The 23,037-nt window shown below is 37.5% G+C and overlaps 1 protein-coding gene across 1 annotated transcript in view; it reads right to left on the bottom strand.

Annotated features, from left to right (window-relative positions):
• LOC122814935 overlaps positions 1-23,037 on the bottom strand; it is a 548,294-nt gene that overhangs the window by 331,177 nt on the left and 194,080 nt on the right. Inside the window, exon 6 of the mRNA XM_044087196.1 lies at positions 15,037-15,188. Within this exon, the coding sequence (XP_043943131.1) occupies positions 15,037-15,188 (152 nt within the window). The remainder of the gene's footprint in view (positions 1-15,036; positions 15,189-23,037) is intronic.

The raw sequence follows: 23,037 nt of genomic DNA, 5'->3' as shown, positions 1-23,037 counted from the left end.
GTGAACAGAAATTGTCTCTGGGCCGCATATAAAATATATCATATAGTTAACTCTTTCGCTGCCACAGGAGACCAAAGTCGACCTCCTGGCTGTACTGTAGGTGCATTCGAACAATTAATAAATGCCTAATATTTGCCTTAAAATTCTATTTCTCATTCTGATTTTAATTCTCTAATCTAACAGTTAACGCTAACATCTTAGTTAATATATAGATTTTTTTTTTTTTACAAATAAACAGATATTCACTACAACACTAGCATTTCTCACTGGGAAAACCACTCCAGCAGTCCATCTACATACAATGTCAGCATTAGCAGTCCTACAATACTATAATCCACAAAAATAAGCCAACAAATTTGCAATTAAGTAAATAATTCACATTACTGACTTAAAACAATTCTGAATAAGCTACAATTGGGTCTCACCCAAACAAATGACTGGTGCCAGAAACATGGCCTCAAGCTAAATGCCAAAAAATGCACAATCATCCCCTTTGAGGAGAGTGATGTCCCCACAAATGATCATATTAATAACAATGTTGTAAGCACGCAATCAGTCATGAGGTGCTTGGGCACCCAGGTTGATAGAAACCTAACTTTTGACCACCACATTGTCTCTGTTGTACGGAAAGCTTTTCACATGGCCCACCTCATTAGTAAGGGTATCTCATCCATGGACAAGGAGGTCATAACATCCCTGTATTCTTCCTTTACAAGAGCAATTATTGAGTGCAACACCCCTTTTGGCACGTGCCTCAGCAAAACACTATGCCAAAAGAAAGACTACAACCATTTCTGACAAAAAAAGGTCAAAGGACTGAGTTCACTTAGTTATCCAAATAGACCAAAAAGCTTCTTGCTTTCCTCTGTCTCTCACTGGCCCCTATAAATTTTATCACTGGCTTGCTTTCCAGGCTAAGAAAGATCCTGCCTTAAGAGACTTTCTCCACCTCAGAAATACTGGTTATATTTAAAACACTCACTACAAAGACCGCAGCCTTCACTGCAACATAAACGAGCCACTTTGTATAGACAGGTTCTTGACACAAAAACTTTCAACTTCTGTAAAAAGCTCCTCTAATTATCAAACATGGATAGCCATGAATGTACTCCTTAAGTAAGTAGCATAGCCTTCATCAAACTTGAAGGAAAATCCACATACTAAACTTTCCCAGCTGGATGGCTAAGATCTAATATTGGTTACTCGAGTCTACTTGTCTAAGAAGAGGGGCCTATTTAACTAAGAATTCCATTTGCAAAAATATATTCAGTATACATATTAAATCTCTCTCTCATACACAAACACACACACACACAGAAAAGGAGCCCCTACTTGTAAAATAGGCAACCTCAGTAATCACATGACACAGTCTCACTGATTGAAATTGTCTGGAAGTCAAAATATCTGAAAAAAAAAATCATAATAGAAATGGATTCATCCATGCAATTTCCCACCACCAAAAGGGCCATCAATAAATCAACAAACAACTGCTCAGCAAAAATTAAATCAATACGAAATCTATAAACTCTCCAAGATCATACTACATACTGGAGTAAACATATAACTTCCCTCCAATCTAAAGCCATTTGACATTCAGACATTTTAATTTGTGCAGAAGTTATTCACAGACTGACCATTTACTAAGCTGTAATGTTGACCATCGCTTTTGAAAAAAACAAATTTGCACACTTTGTCAATAGCGCAAAGTGAAGAAAGGATTACTTTTTTTCATTTATTATGTATTTATTTAATTTTGGAAAACATCTTTAAAACTGTTAAATTGATCACACACCCAGAAACACAGAAAAGTTATTGTGATAAGTAAGCCACAGAATGCTGCAAGAAATCAGTCACAGCACACTATGCTTACGTCCGAACCAATGAAGCATACCTGTCAATTCCAAAAGAATTAAAGTAGTGTAATAAGAAAGTTATTTGCAAGGTTACATGGCAGTTTATATTGGAAATAAGTGGAGATATTAAAAAAGCTCTTTTTCTCATAATTATGCTGAAAAGTCTTCCAAGGTAAATACAACCTTCTGATTAAGCATGGAACCATACCTCTTATCCTTAGAGCAAGAATTCTGGACAAAGCGAAAAATAAAATTGGGACACAGGCCCAAAAATAGTTATGCATCACAAACACCATTCAAACAAGTGTAGCTGCAAACATTATACATCACGTATAATGTTTCTATCCCATTTTTGTCAGTTAAGCATTATATGGCTCATTCAATCCTGCCTTCTTTTGCAACAAAGAAAACCATACTTTGAAATGACAAATCCATTAAAAATAATAAAACACATTGGCTCCACATCCTGCAACTTCCTACGTGCAAACAACCACAGAGCTTTCACTGAAACTAGGTCTGCTTATTTCCACAGAATGACACCTCTCCCTAATTAAGTCTAATGGTATACAATCTACCAGGATCTGGACTACCTGAAATAAATTAAATTATGGCCTGTAAATTGCAAGTGCACTTTGTTTAATTAAACTACATTTCAAAGCCCACTTGCTGTATTTTTTCAGTAACATCCCAATATCCATTTCCAGGTCACTTTACAAGACATTGGCAGTGGTAGACTTAACATCCTCCAGATCCCTACAGGACCACACTCATACTGCTAACATTGTCCATTAAATGTAAATATCCATCCACTGTAAATGGCTAGAAGCTATGTCTTAAAAAAATCTATTTTTGGCATTCCTAGTACCCAAGTATCAGGTTTTGAAACAAAGAAACATATTCTCCACAGTTTGTAAGTTTCTGTCTTTAATAATCATCTACTATTGCAGCACTCCCAACACAAACACACACATACACACTAAAACCCCCAACGTTTAAAAAAATGACATTGTGCCCACCTGATTTGCAAGTATTGATGATCCACCAACGATATGCTTACTGTTGTCCAATCTACCACTGCTTAGAACCCACCAATGACAAGACAGTACTGGGTGATTTTTTGTTTGTAAAAAAAAAACAATAAACTTTATATGCTACAGTCCCACATTAGTCAATCCATTACTGACCCATTAACCCTAGGCTGCTGTCTCACTCTTAGTCCCTGGGACTGCATTACCTTGGATGACAACTTTTATTTCCTAAGCAAAAGACACAAATTGGAAGATAAGGCAAAAATCTAGACATTCTTCGAAAATCCATACAGTTGAGAGGTATGATTTCATATTAAATACAACACTCTCCCTGTCAGAAAAGCTGCAATTTAATGAAAGTGTATTTTAATGTAGGATGGATTTGTAAGCCAACTTGTTTGTACATTAGCCTCTTTGTGCATGTGTCTCTCTCTGTCTCTCTGTCATGCACACATAAACACACACACACACACACACACACACACACACACACACACACACACACACACACACACACACACACACACACACACACACTTCTACTTTCACGCACACAAACATTCCGCTTTCATGCATGCACGCACTCACACCATACTTAACTATTAACACAGGTTAAGTGCTGTCTCTTTAAAAGGCAATGGCAGCAAATCCATAGACGAGTTCCTCTTCAGCAAGAACACACACATTGATTGGCACAAAATAATGGTGCGAACACACAGACCCTTCTTTGGTGCAAAAAAATAAAAACTAGAAGGATGCTTTGGTGCATGCGCACACCGATGTTAAATTTACAGGTCACGGCCATGAAAAACACAACAAAAAAGTGTTTTGGGGCATGCGTACATCGATGGTGGAGTTAGAGGTTGAGGGCCGCATGCAGCCCATGGGCCGCAGGTTGGACACATCTAGTGTAGGAGATCAGGACTGTGGTGCAGCATGTCACTTTAATGGTGATGGCACTGTTCCCCCTATTGTGGGATGCCAGTTGCATTGGTGACAGCTTGGGCCAAACTATTCCAGGCTTCAGCTTTATTCTGAGGCTCTGGCTGTAATCCTTACAGAGAAGGTAGAGAAGATTTTTGTCTCCTCTATATACCACGTCTACTCTCTAAAAGAAACATGACCCTCTCCTTCTCCACCCATGATATCTCACCATGAAGAATCACAGTGGAAATGGGAGAAAACTGGTGTGCAAAACAGTTCTGACATGTACTGTCTGTCATGCATTGACAGTTATGGACGGACACCTCATATGCATGACAGATGGTGGGCTAGGATAACATGGGTACTGTAGTATTATGGTTTACAATAGCACTTTAAGGTGTGAAACATAGTAGCCCTGTATGCCTGTATATGCTGTTAAAAAAAGCAGGAACTACAGTGACTCTATTTACTTAAGGTTAGAAGTGGAATTACAGTTCCCCCTATAGCATTAGGTGTACTTGTCATGCAACTCGGACAGATTCAGAAACAGTAAGAGTTAGCCCCTAATTAGCATAATCAGCATGCCCAGCCAGGTGAATCTGCATGACATAAGTGCAAAGGGAGGCCCAGATCCTAAATGTGCTATGGAAGAAGAAAAGGGGCAGCAATTTCTGAACTGAAACTCAGAGGAATTGTTAAGGGAAAGTGAAGCTCTGCTTGTTCAAGGTAAATGCCACTTTCATACAAGTCTATTTTGTGAAGTATGGCTGCTATTAACAGCTAGTGAACTTGTTGAAATAATATGAAACAATTTTGTTACGACTTGTAAGTGTTTTCAGAAGGTTTATTGAGTGGGGGACTGCAAGGGTAAAGCAGTTGTTGGGCTGAAGTCCTGTTAAGCATCATGGGAGACACATCATCACATATGCAGTGCACAATTCAACACTTTCTTGCTGGGCTTGTGATACCTGTTTCAGTACAAAAATTTGCCTATTGTACACATTACACATACATGTCGTTTGCAAAAATCTTTTTAACTCTGATAAAAATCAGTAATGTAACCTTGGTCGGTTGCAGTTGTATTGTTTTGTAGGTGACATTTGCTCAGTAAACCTATGGGTCTGGCCTTAATTATAGCATCTGGATACAGATATATAATCGTCAGCCACAGAGACAGAATATCATATGTGCAAGGGGAGACTGGTGGTGTTAGGATTTTGCAGGGCCACTCAAGGCTATTTTTCACTATTTTTCATAGCTACAAAGGAATGCCTAAAACACTCTGCCAACATGTAAGCTAAAGTTCTTTGATTCAGAGAAACAGGTGTTAGTCCAGGCCCTTCTTTTCCATTGATGATGCTCTTTGGCTCACATGCGCTTGACCATGCCTACCAGAACTGTGCTGGGAAGATGTGGTGCCAAAGGTTAATATGGTTGGTGGCCACAATCACAGTTATGAGATGGTGTCCCACAGGACCACTGACATTTTACATGCAGCTGAATTAACAGCTGACCACCTGGTGGGGTAGTTAGGTAGGTCAGCTGGTGGAGAGGGGACCTTTAAGTGAAACACCTATTAGAGAAATGGAGTAGTTCCACTGCCTCTGCCAGAGGCAGTGACACCTCCACATGGTTCGACGGTTTAGTACTGGATGTTGGGGCAGAGCTGGAGTGACCATCAAGACAATGTACTGGAGATACCCCAGCATAGACCTCTTTCTATGTTCGAGACTATATGTAAGTGCTTTGACGGTCTTATTTACTGTCTAAATCATTAAAGCTGTCTGATTTACAGTGTACGGCATTATAAGTTATTCCCTTTCCATGTCCATCTGCACAGAGTATGCAATTAAATTACTTATTTTTATAAAGTTAATATTTGTAAACCTCATTTTCATTTCTGCTGGGCCATTTTTATACTGGACATTTTTTGCTTTGGTGTATTCACAGGTGATTCATTATCCAGCACCAGCACTGTGGAACTGCTCTATTTTGATGTTGGAGGATCCATAGCCTCTGATAATGATAGCAAGGATGAACTGGCACAGTCAGGGAGAGCAGAGTGTGTTTTAGACACAGGAAATGTGACCAATGTATCCCCTACACAGACCATGGACACAGCTAATATGTCTGTGGATACCAAGATACACACACAAAACATGGAGGACAGGTTAATTTGAACACTATCCATTAGTTAATTTTGGTGAACCAGCAGACACATATCAAAATCTGCCCCTAGCAGCCATGGGTAGATAGGTACACATAGGGGTGAATAATGATGTTCTCTGGAGATGTAGCTATCAGCCTCCTCCTGACGTTGATGTGTCAATTGTTGCAACTCAGCCTATGTGCAAGGCATCATGGTTACACAAGCTAGTACCACCACAGCCATTGCGAGGTTAGTGATGGTGAAGCAGATCATGAACAACAGGCGTGCAGCTCTTATATGTGTAATTGTTTTGATATATTCACTCACATACTGGAATGTGCCATGTCCTGTCAGGCTCTCTTACAGGGGTTGAGAGCCATCCAAAAGGTTGCTCTACCTTTACATCCTCATCTGACCAAAATAATGCTTCACAGGATTAACACTTCCACTGTTACATTTGTTGTGGGGGCAGTCTGCACCCAGAAGCTGACATCCTTATGGTCATAGCTGTCATTACAGTGGCACATGTTATAGCAAACATTGCTCACAGTTCTGCAGAACATCAGAATCTAAGAAGGGGTGTGGTACATTCAGTGCAGCTCCTGAGAAAGCTAGCTGTCATGAGTGGGGGTGTACAGAGGAAATTTCTGTCTTGCATGCCCTGGACCTAGCCAGTACTTCATACCACAATGCTGCAATTACTGCTGAGACTGTGACCCAAGCAGACCTACCCTTACACCCCAGCATCCCCTGGCACATTACACACACACACACACACACACACACACACACACACACACACACACACACACACACACACACACACACACACACTTTCACTGGCTCTTCACAATTACACACTGACAGGCAATACACATAAAAGCATGTTTTAATTTAATGTTTCTTATCACTCAGAAATGTACCTGTGAAAGACATCTACTTCTGTGGTCCCCTCCCTACTTGTGCATATGATACATGTGCCTTGCCCTTTGAGCATTGTTACTTGGCTTGTCTATGTCAAATACACAGAGTGGCCAGCCTATGCATGGTTAAGCACACCTTATTGTTGGTCTCAAATGCATCATTTTTACTTTAGAGTTTCTGCTTTATTCTTGTCTGCTATGTTACGAGGGTATATGCAAGCTGCTGCATCTTTACCAGTGCCACAGCATACTTTCCCCACCTCTATCTGACATGATCATCCCCTGCTACTGGCTCCTTCACTGACTCCCCATCTGAATAAGACACCACTGTCTGGTGTGCTGCAGACTGCTGCTTCTGCAAGTGAACAACATCCCTCCTTCTGCTTGGTGTGCTGGGGACTGCTGCTCCTGCAACTGCCCACCCTGCTTCCTAAGTATGATATTGTGTAACACCGCACACACTGACACTATTTTTGCAAACGAGTCAGATCAAACTGCAGGGCACCACTAGATAAATCCAGGCAGTGAAACTATCCCTTCATCAGGTCAAAACATTCTCAATAATGTTCTTTATCTGCAGTTTGGAAAGGTTGCACCCCTGGTCTGTTTGGTGCATGCCACCTTTAAGAAATCCACAAAATCAGAGTTCCAGGATATATCCAGCATCACCACTGGGATGTTCTTGGGTGAAGTCACCCCTTGCCACCTGATGCTACAGGTCACAGGTGTGCCATATGTGGGAGTCATGAGGATTACCTGGGTTGTCTGCACACTCATTGCAGATTGTACCCTGTGCATTACAGATTATCTGACAGTTGATAGAGTGATGCCGTTTGTGGTTCTCATACCTCTTTCTCAGTTCAATAGGTAGGACCTTTATTTCAATGTGGATGCAGTCTATGGACCCAAGTACCTCAGGAAAATAGGCTCTAACATAGAAATCCTGCAGGATGTTGGCTCTCTCCTCTGTGGCATGTTCCGTATTCTCAAGGCAGATGCCTGAGATACCCTCACTGTGTCCCCAGTGGGTCACTGAAAGGTCTTTGTACCTAAAATACATATGTTAGCATGTACAAAGAGATGGTCTACATGATTCCCATAGGTCTACAGATGAAACCAACAAATGCCCAAAATTTCTTGGATGGTGATGCTATGTATACAGTACTGGTCCACGAATCCATGTCATGAAGTCCATGACAGGTTTAGCAGAGTTGGATGATTCTGTGTCTCTAGGGGTGATGATGTGCTCTGTTGGACAAAGCAGTGGCAATAAGAGTATCTTGCAGATACATATTTACTAATGTGGCCACAACTCCTAATATTGTTGAGTGATTCCCTTAATCTGAACATGAACACTCATATGAGTTCAAATATGCAGTGGGTGCTGTATTGTTGTGATGCATTTATTTGTGCATGAAGTTATCCAGCATCTTGTTTTGCCTCACTAGCTTACCCCAAAATGCTCATTGTAATAATGTTTCTCATTACTATGGCGTTATATAGCTACTAGTCTATACCATGCTCAGCTGTGCTACTCGGGCTGCCCGACTTGCAAAGCATGTGTTTCTGAATCACACAGACCCCACATGTCATTGCTCATCATGCAGATTTACTTAGCATGATGTAGGGAAGTTTTCTGACTCTGGCCCATAACCTTTGAAAGTACACCACAAAAACAAAACAATATATACATATATATATATATATATATATATATATATATATATATATATATATATATATATACACATATATATATATATATATATATATATATATATATATATATATATATATATATCACTAAATATCCTGTCAATGTAAGGGTTATTAGCCCACAGACATTGCTGATGAATGCAGGGGTGGGGGAGGGGGGGGGACAGCAAAATAAAAGTAAGTCATAAAAATATCCCCTGTTATTTCATATAACATATCAATAGTTCCTGTTACCTAAATTTTATACAACCTCCTATTCATAGCCTTTATTTCCTTCAACACTCCAACTCTCTCTCTCTTTCCTTTCCCATCTGACACTATCTCAACATTTTTAAAACATGATTAGCAATGCTGTGATTAACTCTTACTGTTGCCTACATTGTACTATAACCCTTTCTAAGAATCATTTGTCTGTGCTTTAATAACACTAAGCTGCATAATGTTACTCTTCCATGCTTTAAATGTTCTGTCCTTTTATGTTATGTAACTGATGCTGGAAATATATATTATATCTGCCCTCTAGATGTACTTATAAAGTGTTCTTCAGTTTGTGCACTGCACTCAGGCAATATCAGAAGATGGTTCATTTGTAGTTATGCACATTGAATAACAAACTGTAGGTAGGTAGGTAGGTAGCTAGACAGATAGCTAGATAGATGGATGAAACACAGTGGAAAGCTTTGGTATGGTTATCTAATGAGATTTTCATAAATAATGATATCACGCACACATGTGGCAAACAGACACTACAGTATCACGCTTGCACTATGGTTAATGATATCACGCACACATGTGGCAAACAGACACTACAGTATCATGCTTGCACTATGGTTAATGATTACAAGAGAAGGTGTTAAATATTTGTTTTGCACAGTAGTTATATGATACAGGAATTGAGAACCACAATGGAGAACACACATTACAGTAAGTTTGATGCAGCAATGGTTTGTAAGAGAGACAGAGGTTATATATCTTTATATCCTGTAGAAATGTGTGTAGAATATTGCATGTTTAAATTGTCTGTTCAAAATCTTGTGCTTTTCAGCAAAGAAACCTTTAATTTTGAGAGGGCTGTTGTGAGCTGGTCACATAGTTATCAAATGTAATACCGGGTATCAAAACTACACATATAAAACTAATATATTTTTGACAAATATTTGTCAACATTTTGGCATAGGACAACTAACTTTCAGGATTATAAAAAAGGGCTCATATTATATGATCGAATGCCAGAAATAGCAAATGATCTATTATCAAACCCAAATACATGAAACCACAAAATTTCGAATGAACCCTGGGAAAAAATTTGCTGATCTGTTCCTTTGATATTCTGTGGTTTCATGGATTTGGGTTCGACAAATGAGAGTTTGCTATTTCTAGCATTCGCTCATGTAATAGGAACCCATAAAAAAGGTACGTGATGATATAAGATGTTACAATGGGAAAGGCTAACTTGGTAAATGGAGATAGAATTAACTACAATATAAAAGTTATGGCAAAGGCTGTTCTGTAGAGTATTTTTTGAGATAAAATATTTGCCATTTTTCTTCTTTTTATTCCTTTGCTTCTTAATTGCTTATCATGCCTTAATTCACTTTGCCAGTATGGGTGACCTTAGTCAGAAACAGTTTCTGTCACATTGCTGTAACCTAGATTTCCTTTAGTCCTTGGGTATCATTAACAAAATAATATGTATTACACAATGGAAACTCGGAGAAGCCGAGAAACGTGCACATTGATTGGCTAATCCAACCAATGTGCACATTGCAAATCCAACATAACCAAGTAAAGAAGTCCAGCCGTTAAGGTAAAATCTGTGGCAACTTGTAATGAGAAATGAACAAAGCAGACCTTACCGGCACACTTTAATGAACAAAACTCCGATCCAACTCCAAAGTTAAAACCAAAACCACCATAATAAAACTACAAAAAAAGTTTAAAAAACACATCACACCCACACATAAAGCACACAGGAACTCTGGTAGTACAGATTAAAAAAACGAATGACACCTCCCCAAACCTAATCAAAGGCACAAAGGTTTCCCTTCCTAATTTTAAAGTATGTAAGCACACTCAACTTCCCACTAATAAAAAAGAAATAAAGTCACAATTAAAGACTGCACTTACAATTTACAGATATGCAGTCCCACATATGGTCAACAGATGCCATAAAAGTACTAGTAAAGTCAGGCAGCAGTTATCAGCACCCCAATCTCATATTTTTACAAAACTATTACAGTTGTCCACATTACAAAATGCAGCAACGAGCTTGCTATACTGAAGACCAAAAACCCTCAAATAATGACATTAAGCTTAAAACAGTTTTGTCACGTATCATAAACTCGTTCAACTGAAGTGTGAAACATTATGAATTGTAAAAATATTAAGTTATGCTGATTACATATGCAGAAGGGTTAAAGAGATGCTGTTGCAAAAGTCAGTGCAACAATACACCGACATAGATTCTCCTACCTTTTAAAAAGATACGATCAGGAGAATTAGAAATTTACACAAAGTACACTACTCACGCTTCCAGAACGGTTTCTATGAGTCCTATTTGAGACTCTTACGTTTATTTGGTATTTTAAGTTGAACATGCAGGCAACTTCTGTATCCATCCCAGTCTGCTCTAGGAGTACTGATTTTAAGAGCGGTTTATTCAAATAAATTTGATCCAAGTGCCCTCGTGACCAAACCATGCCAACCATGGGTAAATACAGCATTACCCACACCCAGCCATGAGTTATTGCTATATTATTCTGTCTCTAGCAATGACTAGATCTGATTAATTGTTGGTGACATCTCATCTTACAGCTGTGCTGTTAGAATCTTCAACTGCTGTTTGACAGAGAACTGTTCAGTCTTCCATTGATGTGATAATCTTTATATCTGTCATGTAGTAACAATTCTACTTTAATATAAGAAGGCAACCTTTTACACTTATCCCATAACATCACACAATGTACCTGGAAAGTAAGGGTTAACAACTTTGGTTTTAGTATGCCCAGTAACTCCTGCACCCCCTTTTCTGTACTCCTCCTTGTTAGACCACCACCAAAATATATACATCAATGATCCTTTGCTACTTCCACCATTTTTTACAGATCCTAGAAACATCTAAGCCTTGCTGGTATTGAAAAATCTGAGTAAACACTAGCCCATAATACATCTCAAATATGGGAACCATGTAGCTTTTTAATCCCATGTAATCAGTTTCTGGCTATAAGAAAGGCATATGCAGATACATTATTTAAGTTTGCAATAGTGATTAGAAGACAGTGATTTTGTGTGATGTGATTCAGAAGGAATTCAGAATTGATAGATTCGTACTATGGCTAACACTCAAATTCAAGTGAAATTACTAGACACTTTGAAATTTTATTTGAAAAGCCAGTATATGCATTACATTACAAATTACAGTTGTAACCCTTACTGGTGGTGGACTGTCTCCCACAAATGCAAACCTAACTGCTGTCTGAGGAGAACCAACCAGCTCCAAGGATTTCCCACACATAGGCACCAATTTCATTAGCAGTTCTTCTGCTAAGAATATCAGTCCTTCAAACAATGCACATTATGAAAGTAAACCAATCCTGTTCCGAGTATCACAGTCTGTTTGTATGTTTTCTTCTTCCTGTTCCCAGTATCACAGTCCTGCAGTATGTTTTCTTCTTCTTTCCCTTCGTTCTGCAACATATTACTAACAGCTTCAACTAGAAAGCTCACAGATGTTTAAACTGTGCTACTTTAGCCTTATAAATGTTATTTTTATGAATTAATATAATTCAATACTATTCACCAGGAATATCAGCTAAAACAAATTCCTAAGACTAAATATGTGACAGACCCCAATGTGGAAATTTGAGGAACATGAGCTTTTTCAGACATAAAATGATGAATGATCCTCATAATGAGGTACACTTGAGAGGTATAAATGACCAACAAGACCAGTTGCATTCTGTATTAATGCCCCTTGGCGCTAAAGTGCTATATTTCAATATAAAAAGAGTTTCCTTATACAGGAGCTTTTTATTTACATTAATATTATGCTGTGTACTAGAAATATGTTCTAAAACTGTTCCTAATAAACCTTGTGGGTTGCTACTATGATGTTTTTTAAAGTGCATTGCAAGTGGACTTTCTATTTTCTCATTTCTAATGTCCTTGACATGTTCCTGCATCTTAGTTTTACTTTCACCTATGTAGAACATTCAACATAAACATCTTAATTCATACACAATACTTTCTGTATTACATGAAAACTTTGCATTGGGTTGAAAATGTACTCCATTAATATACTTAAATGTTCTACTTACATATTGACATTTTATACATCTGCTACATGGATATGTTCCCAACAAGTCAAGATTACAACTCAAACCTACACTGGGTCTCCTGTATAAGGAAACACTTTTTACATTGAAATATAGCACTTTAGCCCCTAGGGGCATTAATATAGAATGCAACTGGAAGGTTTTTATATAAATTTTGAATTAGAAGTGTTTTAATTGTTTAATTGTTGAATTGTTTTGATTGATTGATTGATTAATTGATTTGTATTATTGTATAAATATTTGCTACATTTTTTTCTGTATGCATTCTCCTTGGATGGCTACTGCCGAGGCGCTAGAGGTTGGATTAAATTTCTGTTGTGGAAGATCCTGGTATTGCTGGTCGTTTATATCTTGGATTTTATTTTTATTTTTTATTTTACACTTGAGAGGTATGTCTGGAACCTGCGCAGACTATATTGTAAAAGTCCAATAAAAGGTAGAACGTGCTCCAATGCTTTTGTCTGTGGTCAAACAAGGCATGTCCCATTTTTATTTTGAATTATCGGTCTAATATGGTCCTGCATTACATGCTGGATGTTAAGGACATTGAAAAGATTTTGCGGAAGAACTGGTTCATGCTACAACATGACAAAAGCATCAAAGAGTTGTTTTCTACACCACCATCTTTTATCTGTAAAAATAAATCTGACAAAAAATCCCTTCTTGAGAAACTTATTGCTCATCTTAAAGGATTTTTATCTACCAGGAAATGTGGGCATTGTCATCAGTGCCCTTATATAAACACTTGTTACAATGGCACCCTTTTAAGTAGATTTGATTCTTCTGTGTATGGTGGCGCTTACAGTTGCTTTTGTCAATGAGTTATTTACCTGGCTACCTGTGCATCATATCCCGCTTTTGTCAAAGAGTTATTTACCTGGCTACCTGTCCATCATGTCCTGCTTTCTATGTGAGAAAAGAACGCTTTGAACAAGCGTACCTGTCAACATGATTGTGGTAAAAGTGCGCTGGCCAGGCATTCCATTGCTTGTGACATATTCACCAAGCTTACATTTCTAGTTCTTGAGCAAATACAAAATTCTCCTTATGTAGGGGACTGGCAGAACAAACTGCTTCACCAGGAAATGCCATGGCAGCTAAAGCTGGCTGCTACTAACTTTCCCTTTTTAACTGACAGTGTTCCTATCAGTAGTGAACTAAAAAGGAATGCCAGCAGAATGTGATTTTGTGTTTCAAACATTTTTTGTTTAGTTGGTATTTATGTGTTTTGGTTCAGGTTTTAAAAGTTTTGACTTATTTTAAGTGTTACTTTATTTTTTTCAGTTTCACATTGGTTTCAGCTACAATAGGTTGTGATTGGTTTCCATGGGAGGTGTGTCTTCTGCACTTAAGTTTTAAAATGGCTTCCACAAGCAGTACATTCATAGTTCTGATGATGTCTTTGTGTTATTGATGAAAGTGCTAAACTGTGGATGTTTTTAACCTATCTTTGGCATTAAATATTTTCTTTGACAAGTTTTGAGCTTGGTGGCTGATTTGCTCATTGTTTTGCTGTTACTAGCTAATGTTTTCTTCTAGCACCAGAGCTGCACTCTTGTTTCTTCATTTAGTATCTTTGGTTAGGTAGCTTCCCCTATTTTGATGTCATGTTTCTTATCTGTGAGCCAACTTGCACACCAATAAGTGACACAGAGGTTTATTCCCAGTTTACTTTGCTTTTCTACTATACCTGAGTAAAGGATAGTGCAAAAAGCTTTGACCAGGTTGAGGTATGTGGTGTGTACCATTTTACCTTCATCTATTGCTTTGGTGACCTTTCCCAAAAATGTCTACCAGGTTGAGTATGCCTGACCTGCCAAATGGTAAAATCCAAAATCCAGTTTGAGATAGGTCTAGTGTTTGAGGTTCCCTATGTCCTTATTCATTAATATCCAGTATATATCCAAAAGAAGAATTTAGTTTTATCCCTATGACATCATTGCATTTTCAACATATTGCAGTTAAATTAAGACATGCCACTTTCGACAATTCTATTAATGTTCAGTAAACTTATTTTATTCATATAGATGAAAGAATTTAGCTACAACATGTAAACTAGTGTTAAGCAAGAGCAGTCACCTGACTGCCTTTTTGCATCAGCTGACATACCTTTTTGTCACTTTTTCTTTGATTGTTTCCCATCCTTGTTCATTATTCGCATTATCCTTTCTGTTTGCTTTTGGCTGCTCAGTTTTGTTCTGTACTCCTGCAGACCCGAGCTCTTTTACAATAATGGGGTTAATCCATTCATTGCGGTTTATCTAAGAAAAAAAACAGTAACTGAACAATTAAATTTGATGGATCACATCTGTGACATTCTACTTATTCATTCATTCATTCATTCATTCATTTATTCAGAACATTAGCTGGTTATCTTCTGAACCAATGTGAGTCACAGCTAGGACTAGAAAAGTAGAAAATTCAAAACAAAATTGTATTATGTAATAAATAACAACAGTATAGATGAAAAACAATATAACTGTAAATAATTTTCAAATTGTAGTTAGGCTGTCGTGATACCATAATTACCAGTCAAAAATAACTATAAAATTCTAAATTATTGCACATCGATGAGTGTAGGTCACTGTAGCTTCATAAGCTTGCTGTCAGATAAATTAATAAAACGTTAAACTGTATTATGTCCATAGGACCCACATCACTTAATGATTAACAGAAAATGTTAGATAATGAGAGTTTGAAATTATTTAAATTAAATGCAGTGGTGATGCAGAGATGCTTAACCTTTTTAGGCAATATTTCACTTTATAGCAGAGACTATATCTGAAGAAAGAGGTGAACCAATTAGAATCAATAATAAAAACATTAATAATCTGCTCAGGTTTTATTGATATTACAACATTGACTTTAGTTTATATTCATTGATGATATGACATCCCAAAACCCATGCACAAAGTGGAGAAAAGAGGGTTGATGTTGATGCCAAAATACTCTTGAACATATTTCACCAATGTTGACAACAATGCCACAGCCTGTGCTGACAGAATTATTTTATTGGTGTTAGAATAAAAGCAAACTGCTTAAGGACTTGATTTTATGAGGTAACAAGGATGTATAACAGGCTGTCAGTGGCTCAGACTGGTAGCCATGGATTCATGCTGGGAAGGGTATATACAGGCTGTTAAGGGAGGAAGTCAATATGTAGGATGACAGAGTGGAACAAGTTCGGTAGAAAGAACAGAATGCTGGGATAGGAGGGGATAAGGACTGAAGGGACAAGTGGACAGGGCTAAGATGTCTCATTAAAAGAGAGATCATGTTTTATTTAGACTCCTGTTAACCTTAGAAAAAGAACAAATTCACATGTATCATCAATTTCCTCTCATAAAAGGAGAGAAAAGTTAGTGAGGGGAGAAGGAGGTGGGGTTAAATAAGTTATGTAAGTGCTTGCTGACCTACAGTGCGATTGTATTTGGGTCAGGAAGGAATTGCGATCCGGTTCGCTATTTTAACAGTTTGCTTGTTTGCTCATTGTGGATTATTTCAGGAAGGAATTTCCTTTCTTCTCAGTGGGTTTCAGGTTTTTGCCTTCCTAGGCAAATGTTTGAATTAAGGAAGCTTGCTCATTGCAATCATGCAGGTGTGAAACATTTTGTATGATAATTTATTGGTATTGGTAGCTACTGGCTTTGCATCAAGTGTTTCCTTTGGAGCAGGGGTTCTCCTCCTCTGGGTTTAGATAATTTGTTGTCTTAGTTACACATGTTCTCTTTATAGGAGAGGTGATGTTAATTTGGTTTACTTAATTGATACTTCTGATGTCCTTAAAAGGTTGATGTACCTTGAGTAAGAGGCCTTGATGAAGGCTGTTTATAAATTATGTTTTTTTTCTTTCCAAGCCTAATCTCTTAAATGCTCTTATTAACTTAGTCAGTTGCTCTTGTGACAAAATTCAGTCTGGATGCATCTAAGTGAAATGCTTGGTTGCAGTCATTTCAGCCGATCAGCTGTACTTGCTTTTACAGATTCACCGGTATTCCAAAGCCACTGTCTCTCATGACCATTCTCTCCTTGCCAGGATCCTCCCTCAAGCCTAACCTCCTTTCTCCATGAAGCTATACCAGCTATTCCTGGAGTAAATTTGTGAATACCCATTATTAATGAAGAAAGTGCACATTTTTTTTATTTAACAACACATATGTACAGAAAGTACTTTTTCAAAAGACTTGCATGAAGGCAATAACTAAACACGTTGTAAACTATTCATTATTATCATGTCTTTAAGATTTATCTAGGCTATGCATTTTAAGTAGTATAAAAGGGAAAAAAATCAGATATCCTTATTTCTATGAGCAGACTAGAACTGATCTACAAGTACAATAACAGTAAAAAATCCAGAAATTGGCAAAATACTTTCTGTTCAAACAGTCCAAGTAAATTCCAAAAAAAGAAAGAGTATACCATGGCTGGAGTGCTGCATAAAACTTTAATTCACCATAAAGCAATAAAAGCAATAAAAGACGGTCTATTATACAACTGCTTCTTCAGACACAGCACTCCAGCCGTGGTATACTCTTTCTCTTTTGGAATTTATTAGAAATGAACTATACCGGAATGTGGAATTGTGTTTTTCTCCAACTGTAAGCTTCCCACGCTAACTTAGGCAACATCAGTAATGGATTCCAGCAATGGTATGAATGGTCTGCTCTGCATTTCAGTCAATGATAAAAGAAATTGGGAAAACAATGCCATTTCTTCTAGATGAAAAATCCTTTTGCACTCATGCAGGAATCTCAGTTATTTTCTGGAAATAAGTCCACAAAGTCAGCCCTCCTTGAGTCAAACACTATTCACAGCTGACCACCAACAATGGGCAGAGGGTAGTGTAGTGGGCTTATGACAGCAAAACACAGGTGACAACATGCGTGATTTTTAGTCATAGTGGCAGGTTCTAGAGTTGTGAAAGAGCTGAGAAGGAAATCAGTTCACTGTTCAGTGAATGATTACTTGAAGGCTATTTACTGAAAGTGATTGACCAAATAATTCTTCAATCAAGCTTGCCCTTATTTGGGTTTTATATCTTTATTTCAAAGTATAGTGACCTCAGTGTTAGATACAACATAGATTATTAGGCGTATACTAGGCTAACAACCACTGGGGCTTTTATAAGCTTAGCCAAGCATGTACAGTGTATTTTGCAAGTTTATGTGCCTCAGAGGTTATTTTAAGGGGTATATGTAGCTGGGGCAGGATTTATAGACTGCCTCTGTCCATTAGAAACATAGGAGTGAGACTGTGATTGTACTTCTGATTCACTGGTCCAGATTTCTCTTAAAAAGGTAACCACAATGAAGTTCCTGTCATCAGATTTGAAGCACTTTAATAAAAAACTACATAAATCGCACACTGGTTTAGTGCTTTCATCCCACAGAATGCTGAGACTTCATCAGAACAATGTAATTAAGTTAACTCATCCCTTAAATAACAAGTGTTTGTGATGTCATTAAATTGTTTAAGATATTCTTAAAGCAAAAGTACATATACATAACATTGAACTAAGTTCAATGTTGCACAGATACTAAAACAAGTAAAAAAATAAACAGTTAAATACCAATTTAAAAATACATTATAATTTTAACTGTTTCAATTATAAAATACTGTCAATATTTAAACTTTCATTTAAGCCCAGAAACTTATCAGCTAACATAAACAATTGCCATTTCAGCTCTAATACCTCTAACCCAAGTTTCTGGGGCCCACTTCTGATGTCAAGAAACATAGCATCTAGGATTCAAAATTTAAAATAATGTCTTGGATTTTCATCAACATGCTTCCCTAAAGTACTTTTCTTGTTGTTTTAATTAATGTCATATATATATATATATATATATATATATATATATATATATATATATATATATTTATAGATTCATTCTTTGAGCTTTCCCTCAGTCTTACAAATATAAAACTTAGTGCATAGCTAACACTTAGCCACATACACTACCCTTTGGGACATACAATTAAAATAATTTCTCCGATTTGTCCACTCTTTTCCATTTACACTTATTTTATCCCCCTTCCAGTATATGCTTACATTGTGCATATACACCACATTTAAATGTGCCCTTTTTAAATCCTCAATCCTGTAATCCTCTGCCCAGGGAAGGTAACCCCCCCCCCACCAACCACCCCCCTCTCTCCACCTGTAGCATAGCTGACTCTTTCAACAAACATTTTACAGAGACCATTCTATCCCTAACTAAAAAACACTTCCCTACATCAACACCCCCCACACCCAAACCAACTCCACCTCTCTCTTCCTTCTTCCTTTTCACAGTACCCACCTCCAACATAAAAAAACTACTGACAAAACTTAAACCCACAAGACTAGCAGCTGACAACCTGCCCACAGAATACCTAAAAATAGCAGCTGATGTTCTAGCTCATCCCATCTCCATATTAATCAACTGCTCCATATCCGAGTCCTATGTGCCAACCTTATGGAAAATATCCCACATCATACCCCTACACAAAGGCGGCCCCTCAACAGACATCTCCAACTACCGCCCTATTGCCATCCTCTCACCTCTCTCCAAGATACTCGAAAAATGCATCATCTCAAAGATCTTCAGTTATCTCCTAGACAGTAATCTCCTCCCCTACACACAGCATGGTTTCAGACCACACCATAGCACCACAACTGCTCTGCTCTCCTTCACTAACACCATTCTCCAACATAAAAACAATGGCCTTTACTTCTCTGCTGTATTTCTTGACCTATTGAAGGCTTTTGATATTGTATCACATGATCTTCTACTCTCTGCACTCACCAACTTCTCCTTTTCCATACATGCCATCAAATGGTTCCACAGCTATCTACACGGCCGCCAGCAGTCAGTTGTCTGGCACAACGATCTATCCCCTCACCTCCCTGTTACTCTCGGGGTTCCCCAAGGCTCCATCCTTGGCCCCTTGCTCTTCTCCATTTTTACAAATGACCTGCACACCGCCACCAAACATGCCTCCCTCATACAGTATGCAGATGATGCCACTCTCATCTGCTCAACTCCAACTCTAACAGAAGTACAACAGATCACTCAAGCATCTTTCTCTTCTGTTAAAAGTTGGCTATTAAATGCTCAACTCCTCCTCAACCCAAATAAGACCAAACTCCTCATCTTTCAACCCTCAAAATCTACCCCGAACATCCCCCATTTCAACATACTTGCCAAAGACAACACTTCCATCTCAACAACAGCCCAGACTAAGCTACTCAGTGTACAGATTGACAACAAACTCAAATTTGACACTCACATATCACTCACAATAAAAAAGTCCACAAAAAACTGGGTGCCTTGTATAGAAAGCAACAATACCTAACCAAACCAGCCAGAATCTCTACCGCAACTTCCCAACTAATCTCAACCCTACTCTATGCATCACCCATACTCACAAATCTTCGACAATCAGACCTAAAGAAACTCGAAGCCTGCTACAATAAAATTGCAAAATTTGCATCAGGGGAGTCCCACCGCAGTTACCGCTGTGTCTCCCTTAGAAACCTACACTGGCTTGAGCTCCCTCAACTCCTACACCTAACCCAACTTTATAAGTAATGTCACCAAAAGCAGTTCCAAACGCACTAAAGTAAGCACCAGCACGAATCCACTCCAATATAATATAAAACAGGTTTATTCACTTGAACAGTTGAGCGCTTTCATCATACAATAGACTTCATCAGAACAATAATACTTAATTCCTACTCACTTATAAATACAAAAAACAGTCACCTGACTCAAACCATTTGAGTGTTAAAGTGCTAGTGCTACTAATTCATTACCTCCTTTATATTACGTACCCTCCCATTACATATCAATCCCTCTCTATGTTAACATATTCCCCTGTTAAAAAAAAAAACAATACATAAAATAAACTTATTACATATAACCTTGTGTAATACTTAAAAAAACAGTATGTTGACACTCATACTAAGGATAAATAACCATACTTTAAGGTACTTAAGGTACTCAGTATGTCATTTAAAAAATCGAATAAAAATACAGACAGTGCTACGAAACCCTAATAAGGTTTTTGGTCTCATAATTAGTATACATCAGGGAAAACTACCCTAACCCTTGTAATTGTTCTACCTTAAGTTGTCTAATATAGGTTTGATGGATATGTGCTCATTTATTCCAGGGTACACTGATGCATTAAGTTTAATTTGCCACCTCACTTCTTTGTCACTAACCATCTTTCTGATGTCCCCTCCCCTCACATTACACTTTATCAGTTCTAAAATACCAAATTTAAAGTTAATACATTCCTTATTCTCATTCAAATGTTTCCACAAAGCATTGTTGTCATTATGCTTCTTTATACTATACTGATGATCATAAATTCTATTACGTAGACATCTTATGGTCTTTCCTACATAAAAGCAGGGACATTGAGAACAGGTGGCCAAATATACTAAATTCTTGGATCTACAATTCCCTTTATGAAACCTAATCCAATCAGACAAGGATTAGGTTTCATAAAGGGAATTGTAGATCCAAGAATTTAGTATATTTGGCCACCTGTTCTCAATGTCCCTGCTTTTATGTAGGAAAGACCATAAGATGTCTACGTAATAGAATTTATGATCATCAGTATAGTATAAAGAAGCATGATGACAACAATGCTTTGTGGAAACATTTGAATGAGAATAAGGAATGTATTAACTTTAAATTTGGTATTTTAGAACTGATAAAGTGTAATGTGAGGGGAGGGGACATCAGAAAGATGGTTAGTGACAAAGAAGTGAGGTGGCAAATTAAACTTAATGCATCAGTGTACCCTGGAATAAATGAGCACATATCCATCAAACCTATATTAGACAACTTAAGGTAGAACAATTACAAGGGTTAGGGTAGTTTTCCCTGATGTATACTAATTATGAGACCAAAAACCTTATTAGGGTTTCGTAGCACTGTCTGTATTTTTATTCGATTTTTTAAATGACATACTGAGTACCTTAGAGTATGGTTATTTATCCTTAGTATGAGTGTCAACATACTGTTTTTTTAAGTATTACACAAGGTTATATGTAATAAGTTTATTTTATGTATTGTTTTTTTTTTTTAACAGGGGAATATGTTAACATAGAGAGGGATTGATATGTAATGGGAGGGTACGTAATATAAAGGAGGTAATGAATTAGTAGCACTAGCACTTTAACACTTAAATGGTTTGAGTCAGGTGACTGTTTTTTGTATTTATAAGTGAGTAGGAATTAAGTATTATTGTTCTGATGAAGTCTATTGTATGATGAAAGCGCTCAACTGTTCAAGTGAATAAACCTGTTTTATATTATATTGGAGTGGATTCGTGCTGGTGCTTACTTTAGTGCGTTTGGAACTGCTTTTGGTGACATTACTTATACAGTCGACTAGTTCCACCTAACCCAACTTACCTTTGCTCATAAACTTGTAAACCACCCTCTTAAAATTTCCTCACTTCATACACTTCTCCAGCCCTACCAATCCTCCAGACCCCTTCACTCCTGTAAAAAAAAATCAACTCCAAGTCACCAAACCCAACAACTCTGCAGGGGAAGCGCTATTCTCCTACTCCATATCCAAAATCTGGAACTCACTTCCCACTGCCATAACTACCCTCCCTTCCAGCAGTCTCTTCAAAAATGCTCTTAAAGCACACCTAAAATCTCACTGGCTATGTCCTTGTCCATACCCCAACTAACGCCCCTTCTCCTGTACCACTAATTAGCTGCCAGTTCTACTATTAGCTGTCAACAGGTTATCTGTATTTCATTACTATTTCATATCCTTTAACTAGCCGATGATTGCAGTATGATGTTTAGTCTTTTCTCTATGTGAGAAATTAATACTACTAGGCAAATGTCTTACACCTTATATTGTTATTATACTTTGACATATGTCATTACCTGTCGGACTGTGTCTTTGCTATAAATATACTATGCTAGATTATACTTTTATATTATGTGAAAATTTGCTTGTCTGAATATATGGAACCTTCCTTGTGATATTATACTGTGACATATAGGTAATTTCTCCTGTTGAACTGTGTCTTTACTATAATTATACTGTTTCTTTTTTCATCTGATATGCTAGATTGTACTCTTATATTATG

This window comes from Protopterus annectens, chromosome 11.part0, assembly GCF_019279795.1.
Source record: "Protopterus annectens isolate FY-2018-M chromosome 11.part0, PAN1.0, whole genome shotgun sequence".
Classification (NCBI taxonomy): Eukaryota; Metazoa; Chordata; order Ceratodontiformes; family Protopteridae; genus Protopterus; species Protopterus annectens.
Note: the sequence above shows the minus strand (reverse complement) of the source record. Positions and strands in the feature narration are given on the sequence as shown.